We start from the raw sequence: 12774 nt of genomic DNA on the forward strand, positions 1-12774 counted from the left end.
ATGGGATTTGGTTGTGATCTGAGAAGGAACACCTAGGGAAAGTCTAGAGAGAACACAATCACCAGCTAACTAGATTTACCAGATGATACATGGAAACAATTCTGAGCCATAGCTTTTTGGGGATTTCCAAACTTTTGCACAATGAAAAATAAATTCATTTTAAGTCATTCAGCTAAACTGGATATCAATCAATATAAGGCCTGCCAAAGTTCAGACAAAGAGAGAGTAGGAGGGTGAGAGGAAGCCAACAGAGGGACCTATGTGGGGCCCCCTCCTCCTTTAGTCCAAGGGCATGGGACAGAATAGAGAGGCCCTGATGTCACAAAATCTATCTAGTCACTTCTTCTCAACTCCCTATCACTCACCACAGATTCTGCTGCAATCCTCCTCTTCTCTCACCAGCCCCTCCTCATGCCTCTCTCCGCATATGAGCTCCCTTCTTCACAAAGATCAAGAAATGACTCCATATTAGTCATCATTAAATAGACAAAGGATAATTGAAAAGTTCAGAGTTAAAAGGCAGATGAGGGATAGCAAAGAGCATTCTGGGAACAAATAATCTATTGAGAGGAAAAGTGATTACAGCACATGGGGAAAGTGGGTTTTTGTTTGTTTGTTTGTTTGTTTTTATGCCTAGAGGCAGCAAAGTTTCTCAAGGGAAAAAAAATTTCTTATAACCCTTCAGGTTAGCAATACCTAGCCTTCCCATAGCCCTTCACAGTGATATTGAGTTGTTTAAAAGTAAAATACAATTAGGCCTAAAATACTAATTCTACACTTCCCCATTGAATCCTTCCCTGATTTCTACAAGCATACTCACCTCCCCCTTCTCCCAAAAATACCTTTTCTTTCATTCAACAAGACCTTTAATAGATACCTACAATTAGCTAGGGCAGTCATTCTCAAAGTGTGGTCCAGGGACTCCTGGGAGTCCAAATCAAACCCCATCCCCATTTCTTCTTCATCTATACCTAATTCCAAACTAAACCCAGCCCTCATTTTCTCCCTCATTGATAATCAAGTGGCAATGGAGGCTGAGGCAAATCAAGGAGGAGATAAGTCCTTCATTAGGTTCAGAAGGTTCATGGGTTTGTGCAGGAGGGAAGTGACTGGAATGGGTAGAACAGGATTGCCCAACAGGAAGCCAAGATGGTAAGTTAAGTGGGCAAACTGGAAGAGAAAGGGTATCAGCCACTGTTAATGAGGTCAAGTCAATAGACTTGGACAAACCACACTTTGGGCGTGGAAAGAACTGACAGATAAGATTGAGGACAGCCTGTCCATGGCTTTGAAGGGCATTAAAGTATGGGAAAGACACCTCATAGAGGCAAATTTGAATGTCAACTTCAAAAAAGGGAAGAGAATGGAGTTTCTAAATTGTAAGACAGTGAGTGTGACTTCTTTTGGAAAAACTCAGGAACCCATTGACAAAGGGGTAATTTGTGCACATTTACAAAGAAGGAAAGAATCAAGACATCTCAGATCCAGAAGGGACCTTAGAGGTCATGTAGTGCAACACACACCTGATCAGGAGACTCCCCTGTGAGTTACCTGGCAATCGTCCATCAGCTTTTGCTTAAACAATAATAATAACAAATATGACTTTAAGGTTTGCAAAGGGCCTTATGTGTACTATCTCACTTTTCCACACAACTCCAAGAGGTAGGTCATCTTCATGGGATCACTTTACAGAGGAGGAAGCTGAGGCAGAGGGTTAGTGACTTTCTTAGGGTCACACAGTTAGTAGGTGTCTAAAGTGGGTTAGGAACTCAAGGCTTCCTGACTCCAGTTCTGGTACTCTGTCCACTGTGCTGACAGCCCTCCTCATCCTGAAGTTCCAGTGAGGAGGGAACCTGCTTTCTTCAGGAGCAGCTTCTTCCAAATTTGCATAGCTTTAATTATGAGGGTGCTTATGACTTCGATTAAAATCAACCTGTCTTCAGCTTGCACCCTGTGATAATTCCTCCTTTATATTACATCCTTGAGAAGAGGTTTCACATCTTCTGATGTCTATCCTCCACCAGGTTAAACATCCTCTGTTCCTTCAACTGATCCTGCTAATGCCTGATGCCTAGTCTCTTCACTGTTATGGTAAAGAATATTCTCCCACTTAATTTCCTCCCCGATATCATGCCTAGCCCAGTAGCTAGCCAGGATCCCTGTGGCTGGCGATCTTTTCTAATCCTACCTCCTGACCTTCCCAAGTGATCCCTGAGTTCATTACTCTGGGATTGCCTGTATCCTCAATAGGGGCAAAGGGCTCCTAGGGTTTCAATTTGAACTCTGCCTCAGATTCCACAGGAACAATTCTATTTGTAACTGTAATGTAAGAAGTCTTCCTAAAAAAAGGGAAGAAGTTTTTTTAAAAAGTACCCAGAGTACAAGCCACAACTGAGAAGTTCCTCCCCATTCTCAGATGTCTTTCAAAGGTCATGGACAGGTTGTCATCAAATTGAGCTGCCTGAGTTTTCTAAGCCCAAGGCACAGTTTGATCAAGTGGAGTCAGATATGAAGGAGGTGGCTTTATTCCCACACAGAAAAAGGAATGCTAAGCAAATAAAGAATCATTGAATGATTAACAGCTGGTTGAAAAGCTAATATTCCAGCCTTACTGGGGATATTTGCAAACAGTTCTTTTTCAGGGCTGCTCATTAGTAGCTTTTCACCTTCACCATAGCAGCAGAATTCCATGTCCCCTGAGTGGAGCCCAGTCAGCACCATGTGGGCTCTTGCTTTCCAGTGGTCTCCCTCTCTCCCTGAGGGACTCTTTTCCCTCTCCAGGCTTGCCCCTGCTGCTGTTGCTTCTGCTGCTCCTCTGTTGGACACCACCCTGCTGCTCAAGTACCCAGCAATGGAGAGATGGCAGCTCCCTTTTAAGATCTCAGAAGGCAGGGGCAGCTAGGTGGCGCAGTGACCCTAGATTCAGGAGGACCTGAGTTCAAATCCAGCCTCAGACACATAACACTTACTAGCTGTGTGACCCTGGGCAAGTCACTTAACCCCATTGCCTAGTTTAAATTTAAAAAATAAATTAAAAAAAATAAGATCTCAGAAGGCAAAGAAGACACAAATGGGTGGTTGTCCCAAATGGGTAGCCTTGCTTGCCCTCCACAGAGCAGAACTAGAAGGGAGAAGAAGCCAGAGGTGCTTGGGATCAACAGCCAATTAAGAGTCAGCATGGCTGGCAGGAAGCACTCAGAGCTCTGAAGTCAGGACAGGAGGAAGGGAGGAGGGGAGAAAATGACCCTTCTGTCATACATCCCCAAGGGGGTACCACATTTGAACCTCTATTCAAAGGCAGAATACCCTGGAATTCTTACCTCTGGTTTTGAAAAGTATCATTCTCTTAAGGCAGCCTAGAATCACTATGTCACAATCATGACTTATACTGAATTGGCAGGACCCTACAACCCTCAGATGTTTTTTAGACCAGCTATAATCTTAGCCATAGTTCTCCCATTATTATTTCTGAGGGTGATTTTTGTACCTAAGAATAAGACTTGGCACTGATTCCTTTTAATTTTCGTCTTCTTAGAGTTGCCTCATTCTTTCTAGCCTGTCAAGATGTTTTAAGATTGTGTTTCCATCACCCAGTATATTAGCCGTCTCTTCGAGCTTTGCCTCATCTGCAAATCTGATTAGCCTTCCTCATATCATTATCAATCATATCATATCATATCAACAGCACAGAACCAACCACAAGTTCCTGGAGCTCCCCACTAAAGATCTCTCTCCAAGCTGAATTTAAACTATTAATGACTACTCTTCCCAATCAGCTCCTAATCTGCTGAATATATTATCTTCTAATCTAAATCTCTCTGTCTTGTCCACCAGCGTTATCACCAGAGATGTTAGAAAATACTTTGCTAAAATCTGGGTAGTTTGGGGCAAGGCTTGCCTTGCAGGGGGAGTAAAGGAAATGAATGTGATATAAAAACAACAGGCAGCAATGAAAGTTTTATAAAGAAAGTAAAATCCAGGAAAATTACCTCTACAGAGTTCACCTGCTCTAGTAACCTTGTCAAGAGACCAAGAAGTCATGTGGGCCTTGCGTATTCTTAGTGTCTCTGAGAGATGATTGCTTCCTTTTCTAGATGGTCACTAGCCATCCTTTGGATAATGCTTCAATATTTCAGCAGATTTACAACCTCATCAATGTCAGGACTTCCTGCATGGGTATAGATTACAAGCCTTTTACATCTCCTGGCTGGTGTGACGCTTACCCATATTTTCCTGTAGAATGCATCAAATACGTTGGCAGCTTTCCTTAGGTTTAAAAATGCACAGAAGTCTTACAGTGCTGGACTCCTGCCACACACCCAGCCCTCTTCACATTCTCAGCCCATATTTCCTAAATAACATTGATGGGGTGCCTGGTGCTTGCACTCAGACCCCGCTTCCAAGATCATATTTCTCCCTACCTTCAAAACATGATCCCTGACAGTTTTCTCCCCAATCCAAAGACCTATCTCTGGCAATAACTCATGAGTGGGCCCAGTGCGGTAAACTATCTCACTATCTCTCCCTATTACAAGAACAAGTTGACTGCTGTAGAATTTCCCTTGTATTATCTTGTATCAATAAAATTATCATGTACTGATTTCCACAGTTATCATATACTACCCAGAGGTCAAGTTATAGACATCAACTCCGGAAGCTATCTTGTTACAGACATAACAGACCAAAAATACACCCCTACACCCCTTAGGAACCTTCCTGCCACCCCTGTTTCCAGTAGTAAATGACGCCTGTGACCAAGGTTGTATGTCATCACCTAATTAGCATACTTGGAACATAATCGACTACTTTTCCTGTATAAGCTTTAGCATCATTCCAGTTCGGTTGCAGAATCCTTTAAGTAGCTCTGCCCACCATGGCAAGTTCTCTAAGGAGCTCTGCCTGCCATATTAGCACTATAACAAATTCTTGCCAACTTGACTTAAAGTGTGCTTGAGTCCATGAATTCATTCCAGGCACCCCCATCCTGTACTTTGGTCTTGGGGGGGGATCCCTGAGCCTCTTAAACCACATCAATATCATATTTTTACTGCTATTTTTTAAACAAGCAGGTCCCTACTGGTAACGTGCCACAGGCTTTTTATGCCCACTATGACATGTACTCCATTACTATTGTTTATTCGATTCTTTGGGAAGTGTTCTGTCTGTTCCTTGAATCACAGCCATTTAGCGTTTCTGAAAGCATTCTCCAAACCATCCTCCACAAAGCTGCAAAAATCCTGAGGCCAGAGAAGCGGGTTAGCTGATTGCAGAACAGCAGGAGAGACCCATAGCTCCCTCTGCAAACACCCACAGATATAGTCTGTTCAGAAAGTCTGTCCTCTTGGAGCTAACAGGACTCTGAGTTAGCCCAAGATGGAGAGCCCATCTTCTTTGGATTTTTGTTTGGGTGGGGGAGGCAATCAGGGTTAAGTGACTTGCCCAGGGTCACACAGCTATTCAGCAGTCTGGGGATGAATTTGAACTTAGGCCCTCCTGACTCCAGGGTCAGTGTTCTCTCCACTGCACCACTAGCTGTCGCTTCTTGTATCCTTTTCTACCTTTCCCATACTAGCTTCCCCTTTCAACTTGTCCTTTGGACTGAGCTAGGGTAGGGGTGGGGGGACTGCAGAAGAGCTGCAGAGAAGAAGACCCCTGGCCAAGGCCCGAGATGAGATCGCAGCTTCTGCTGCTGCTGGTCCTCTTCTGGAGGAGTGAGTGGGGTAGGAGCTGGGGAGGGGGACAGATTTGGAGGAAGCAGTGGGTGGGAAGAAGGGTCGAAGATGCTGTCTCTCTTTGCTCCCAGGCTCCTTGTCCCAGATACCGAGTGAACTGCAGGTGCCCAGCTCGGTGACGGTGAGGGAGGGGATGTGTGTCACGATCCCTTGCAAGATCCTCCTTTTCCCTATTTTCTTTCCCTCACTGCTAGCTGGTTCCGAGAAGGGGCAGACACTGCCAGAGATAAGCCTGTGGCCACGAACGACAGAAGATCGGGATGTACAGGCGGAGATAGGAGGGCGATTCCACCTCAGCTTGTTTCCAAGGAGACAGGACTGCTCCCTGAGTATCACTGATGCCCGGAAAGCAGACAGCGGAAGATACTTCCTGGAGGTGGCCATTGGAAAGTCACGGAAACACAGTTACTTGGATTTTAAAGTTTATGTGAATGTGACAGGTAGGAAACTCCTTCCAGGGACGGGAGCACTGGGCGGAGCCGGGGCAGCCCTGGGAAAGTCTCTCGTGTACTGAGTTTCGGAGGCAACCGATGACAGGAGGGTGCGTGGGGAAGCTCACAGAGAGAGCTTCTTTGCAAATGTTGTCCAGGGCTCAGGGCTGTGTCTGGACGCGCCATCTAGAGACCTCTCTGCGAGCAAACAGGATACAAGGAGGAGGTGATGGGGCAGCTGGGTAGCCCGACGGCTGGGTCTGAAGTTAGATCTTCGATTTGAATCCCGCTTCTCCTACCTACTACCTGCACGCACATCCCTTTGTTGACATTATTTTTCATGAAGTGCGGTGGGGGTGGGGAAGAAAGTACTTAGGAAAGTGTGACGATGGAGTAGGTGACTAATAAGGAGCACTCTCTTATGCTCCTATAACCCTAGGAATGAGTGTCTCAGGGCACAGGGTAAGGCAAAGAATGGCCCGGGAAGAAGGGACAGTGTTGGGAATCAAATGGGACCACGTTGGGGAAGAGCAGGCTGGTTACAAACAATGAATGACCCCCAGGCCATCACTGGGGGTTACACTGCGCATGTTTCTTAATCCGGAGTCTAGCTCACCACTTTCGTTTTCTTCCCCAGCTCTGACACGGAAGCCAGACATCTATGTTCCCCAAACCCTGGGGGCTGGGCATCCTGTGACCCTGAACTGCACATTTCCTGGGGTCTGTATGGAGGCGATACCCCCCATCTTCTTCTGGAGAGGGGCAGCCCTTTCCTCCAGGATCCTGACAGTGAGCCAGCCTCTTCGTCGGAGATCTCTCTGACTCCAATGCCCCGAGTCCACGGCTCCAGCCTCACTTGTCGAGCAACTTTCGCTAGAGGGCATGTGAGCACAGACTTAACCTGTCCTGTGAGTGCTGAAAGCAGGGGACCCAGAAGAGAGTGAACTGGAAAGAAGATGGTCCAGAACTTGAGATATAGGATGATATTGAATGGTCAAGACATCTGGGGCCCTGGGGCAGGGGGGATATGCTGGAGAATTCTTTCATTTTCTACCCTTGTTTCTGGGGCTAAAGGTCCCTATCTCATCCCAATGCTGAGGAAAAAGCATCCTGTTCCGCCCAAAAGTCACCTACAACTTTCCATTTCAGATACACCGAAGAACTTGACCATCCATGTTGTGTGGGGAAACAAGACAGGTATTATCAGGGATCTATGGGCAGGGCTCTTTAGTGGCCCATGGAACTAAGGGACAAGGGAGACAGGATTTCTCTTTCCAGGGGCTGGTTCTGCTTACAAAGAAATGTTCCTCACCATAGAATAGCAGTACTGATGATGATGATAATGATGATGATACTACCCACCATCATCATTAGCACCATCCTCATCTCATTTATTTAGCACTTTAAGGTTTCCAAGTGTCTCTCCTCACCCCAGTCCTGTGAGTGACTGAGCACAAGAATTATTCATCCTATTTTACAGATGAGGAAACTGAGGCTCAGAGCCTAAGGACTTGCCCAAGGTCTTGTGCATGCTAAGTAGCAGGATCTCAGTTTTAACCCTGGTCTTCTGAAATCAAGTCCAGGGCCCAAAATATTTTAGAATCTTCCCTTTGTCTCAGGGGGGTAGGGGTGGGGAGGGGTTGGTTGGGGGGGGACTAAGTTCAGGTGCTGCCTCCTGCAAGAAGCCTTTCTTGATCACATCTTGCCATGCTCCTCTTCTCAGATGAGCTGTTATTTATTTTGCTGCATACATGGCACATTCCACAGGATAGTCCCTGAGGATGGAGGACTGTTTCTCATCTTGTCTTTGTCCAACTTTGTCCAGAGCCTGACCCCTAGTAGGGGGCAAAGAGTTAGGCTGAGGGGACGTGATAAATGTTCATTGATTGAAATTTCACAATAACAGGCATAGATGAGATGTCAGGGCTTAGTACTCTAGAAACCAAGGGTTGTGCTCTAATACTCCAAATTGCCATCATGGGTTCTTAACCTGGGGTCTATTGACCCCAAGGCATCTGTGGATAGATTTCAGAGGGTTTGTGTATCAGATGAGAAGAGCTTGCATTCTTATTTTCGCTAACCACTGATGGGAATTTATCAATTCTCTCTCTCTCTCTCTCTCTCTCTCTCTCTCTCTCTCTCTCTCTCTCTCTCTCTCTCTCTCTTTCTCTCTCTCCCTGGTGAGGCAATTGAGGCTAAGTGACTTGCCCAGGGTCACACAGCTAGTAAGTGTCATGTTTTTGAGACCAGATTTGAATTCAGGTCCTCCTGACTCCAGGACCAGTGCTGTATCCACTGCACCACCTAGCTGCCCCAGCAATTCTTTCAATTACTTAAAAACATGATTCTGAGAAGGGCTCCATCAGTTTCACCATCAAACTGCCCAAGGGAGCCATGATCCAAAAAAGGGTTAACCCTGGTCAAGGTTTTCTCTATTAGAGGAGCTGACTTGGTGCTCAACTTGGTAGCAGCAGAGCTGATTAGTCCAGGAAGCTTGGTCAGGATCTGTGACCACACCACAGCCATGTTGAGACCAAGTCTCAGGACTCTGGCTGGCCCTGGATAACTCTGTGCCCTGGAAACTTGATACATCTCATACCATCTTTCCCTTAATTGCTAAGGAAGGCTTTTGCAAAAACCCAAGCAGTGTCTGTAGGTAAAGCGGATGGCGTCTGCTAGGGCTGGGTTGAACGTGGATTACTGGCAGAGGGGGAGAGAGGGATAGAAAGCATTAGTTCACCCCACAGCTCTGGGGGTCAGTGGAATCTAAATCAGAAAAAAGGGAAATCTAGGTGGAACTGGATCAGGACAACTTCCTTTGCAACTAAGTGCCATTGCCTTATATTAATTTCTTCTGTGTGACAAGCCTTCTCTCCAGACCTTGGTTTCTCAGCCCTAAAGTTGATGACCTTTTCAGTAGTGATCCCAGGAACTGGCTCTTACCTGCTTCTCCCAGATAGAGAGACCCTCCTTCTACTATGCACTGTGGACAGCAACTTATCTGCCATGTTCAGCTGGACTTGGGAAGGTTGAATTATGAACAGATCTCCAGCCTCAGACTTCCAGACTCTGCCTCTGAAGCTGCCTGGTCTGAGAGTACGGGATAGTGGGGAATATTCCTGCCAAGTCCAGCACCATTTTGGGACACAACATGCCTCCCTGCACCTCTAGGTACAGGGTGAGTAGGAGGGGGATGGTGGTAAGACACCTGCATCCAGGAGCGGGTGAGGTTGGAGAGATGGAGTTGACAAATGTTACCCAGAACTTTCTCTCTCTCTCTCTCTCTCTCTCTCTCTCTCTCTCTCTCTCTCTCTCTCTCTCTCTCTCTCTCTCTTTCTCTCTCTCTCTCTCTCTCTCTCTCTCTCTCTCTCTCTCTCTCTCTCTCTCTCTCTCTCTCCCTTCTCTCTCTATGTCTCTGTCTCTGTCTCTCTCTGCCTCTCTCTCTCTCTCTCTCTCCCCTCTCCCTCGCTTTCTTTTCCCTCCTCAGCCCCAATGCAGAATAATAGCTCTTGGCCATTAATTCTCACCCTGTTCCCAGGAATCTTTATGGGAATAGGTATTCTCCTCACTTATGGCCTCACCTGGCTCTATTACACCTGGTGAGTATATCTACCTCTCTACCATGAGACCCCAGGATCCTGGCCTCCGGTGCCTTGACTTGACCCTTCTTGGTTTTTTTTTTTAATTTACTGGAACAAGGGGAATAACAATGGACATTTTCCCTTTCTGAGAATCGGTCTATATTTCCATCACAAGGTTGGGGGGTTGGGTGGGGAGCAAGAGGAACACCTGGGAAAGAAGTCTGAGAGCTCTATACTGAACTACTCTTTCCTTTAGGCCTTGCATGCTGGACAGAGAAAATGGTGCTGACCTGCACTAGAGAAAGTCACAAACTTGAGCATGGATGTTAGGGAGAGGTCAGGTTTGGAAAACACTCTAACTGGAGATTCATTGAGATCCTCCACTGGGTCACTAGTACAGGACCAGAGGTCCAACCTTAATGGCATTTAAAAGCCCTTCGCAACCAACCTATATCCAACAAATCTTCTAAATAATTCTTCATCCCATTTCCTTGCCTAACTCAAGTCAGCTATGGGCATCATTTTCTCTGCCAACTTTCAGCAGATAATGCTGTCCTCCTGTCCCCTTCCACATCCTCCATCCCAAGCCCAGATGTCGTCTTCCAATGACTTAGAAAAAAGAATAAATGGCATTTTTTTTCAAATGTGCAAGTTACTCAAAGCTGGAAAGGAATCACAGACCAGGAAGTAAGAGAATCCTGCTGCTGCTGCTGCTGCTGCTGCTGATGATGATGATGATGATGATGATGATGATGATGGTGATGATGGATGATCCTCCCTTTCCCTTGGTGTAGACAATTACATTGCCTCTTTCATAAATCAGTGACTGATGAGACCCTAGGCCTCACCATGACCAATGAGGAGCCCAAGAAAGGAGTCAGGACTGAACACAAACTCCACATTGATTTAAAGTTGTCAAGGCAAAGTAGTATTGTAGAGCAAATGGAGGTTAAGAAGCCCAGCCACTTAGAAAGCTAATGAAAGCCTATTGTGCAGTCCAGGGCTTGTCAAATAGGCAGGTGAGACACTGATTTGGGGTGACTAGTCAATCATACCCACACAAATGGATGGAGATGGATGAGGAAGATTTCAAATGACTTCTTCTAGTCACAGACATGGGACATTTACTATATAGAGAACCTGCACTTTTACCTTGGAATTGGGTTCCCAGGGAACACAATACATTTATAGTTAGAGAACTAAGATGTGATTCATCCACTTCCTGCTGGGTGCAACATCCTTTCCTCTTCATCAATTCCTTATACTTTAATCATACATAAACTGCCACATTGCATGAGCATAACCATGAATTTTCAAAGTAATTAGTCGATGGGACATTTTGATCAGTATCAAGGGGAGATGGAGATGGGGAAAATTGGACTGGTTCTGTGACAGTATCCTTCTCTCTCTGAGAAGCACATGCGTTACTTTTTTTTTCCTGTAATGGGGTATGGCACATGTGCAGAATATCTCTGATGGTGCCTCCCACATACAGAAACTGAGAAAACTGCTTCTGGAGAAACGTGATAACATAAGAAAGACATGGCTTAGAAAGACATTGGAGTATGCAGAGACATTCTGTAACTGATTCTGGTCACCTAACCACTTGATGAAGAATGCACTCTTTAATGATCTACAGCAGAAGTGTCAAACTTGAAGCTGGCAAAGTTTAAGAATGGGGTCATCAAATTAAAATATAATTGGGAAATGTTTAAAAAATAAAAAAAAATACAATGCAACATATATGACGTTAATCTTTGGATTTTCTAAGTTAATATGTGGCCCACAGAGATCTGCTTCTATTTGAATTTGATAGTACTGGTCTACAGAGGCATTTGAAAAGATCTGTCAGTTTGGAGCCAATCCATTCAGCTCATCTATTCTTGGCTGGACTCTACACTGGTGTGCCCTCTGAAGCTATGTCTGAGTTTCAAAGGGATCCACAAAGTTCCCCCGATATTATAGTTTTCCTATTTCTCTTTCCAATTACATTCAATTTTTTCCTTTATGTATTTAGATGCTATGCTATTGGGTACATAAATGAAATATTGCCATTGACCTATTCATTAATTATAATACCTTTAAACATAATATATTCCCCTGCTTGTCTCTTTGTTTTTCTATATTTATTTTGGCCCTATGTGAAAGTATGATTGCTATGCTTGCTTTTTTTTTTTTTTAGGAGAAAAGAAGGCAATCAGTATTAAGTGACTTGCCCAGGGTACACCTGTAGTGAGAGTCTGAGGCTGGATTTGAAATCAGGTCCCCCTGACTCCAGGGCTGGTGCTCTTTCTACTACATCATTTAGCTTCCTTCTCCTCCTGTTTTTTTTTTTTTTTGTTTTAGCATAGTAGATTTTGCTTCAGCCTTCTAATTTTAACTGTATATGTCTACAGACAGCATATTCTTTTTTTTTTTAAATGGGTGAGTTCATCCCATTCACATCCTGAGTCATGAATGTTATTCACTTATTTACCTCTAGTGTGTCCTCATACTGGTTTTTGTTTTTCCCTCTCTACTCTCTTTACAAATAGAAAGATGGCTGTGTAGAAGCGAAAGAATTTGCCTGACACTTGTATCTTATAAATAACGGACTCTTTCCTCTGTTTCATCTCTTCTCTCATCCTTACCCTGCCCTGATACCACATTTTTACTCTCTCTTACTTTCCTATTAGTCCTCCCCTCATATTTCTCTCTCCGATATTCAAGATTGTTTTTGCTTATCACTATTCCTTTACATATCCTGTCTTCTTTCTTAAACCTCATCTCTATATCTCCTCTGTTCTTGCCCCCTCCTATTTCCATTTTGAGTTTCATTTCTAGACTAAAATCTCTGGGTAATTGAGTTTAATCTTTCTTTATTCAATCAGATTAAATCTGAGGTTCATAGGGATGCCCTTCTTCCCCACTCCCTCCTTCATGCCTATATAGCTTCATCTTATTCTCTGATATTATGAAATAGAGATTTCCTTCCCCTTCTTCCTCTTTTCCCCAGTAGAATCCCCTACCCCTCCCATTTGTGCCTTCCCC

General features: G+C 44.7%; 1 protein-coding gene and 1 long non-coding RNA gene across 2 annotated transcripts; both read left to right on the forward strand.

Moving 5' to 3' along the window:
* Positions 1 to 5532: 5532 nt before the first annotated feature.
* LOC110219845 (sialic acid-binding Ig-like lectin 9) lies at positions 5533 to 7778 on the forward strand. The gene is made up of 3 exons (XM_021003552.2): positions 5533 to 5711; positions 5927 to 6172; positions 6815 to 7778. The coding sequence occupies exons 1-3, from the start codon at positions 5669 to 5671 to the stop codon at positions 7105 to 7107; spliced, it is 582 nt and encodes a 193-aa protein (XP_020859211.1). The 5' UTR covers positions 5533 to 5668; the 3' UTR covers positions 7108 to 7778.
* A 1560-nt stretch (positions 7779 to 9338) lies between these two features.
* Positions 9339 to 11835, forward strand: LOC144454274 (uncharacterized). The gene is made up of 2 exons (XR_013482632.1): positions 9339 to 9762; positions 10001 to 11835. It is a non-coding gene; the product is annotated as an uncharacterized LOC144454274 (long non-coding RNA).
* Positions 11836 to 12774: the final 939 nt, after the last annotated feature.

Source organism: Phascolarctos cinereus, unplaced genomic scaffold, assembly GCF_003287225.1.
Source record: "Phascolarctos cinereus isolate Bilbo 61053 unplaced genomic scaffold, phaCin_HiC Scaffold_726;HRSCAF=1367, whole genome shotgun sequence".
Taxonomy (NCBI): Eukaryota; Metazoa; Chordata; class Mammalia; order Diprotodontia; family Phascolarctidae; genus Phascolarctos; species Phascolarctos cinereus.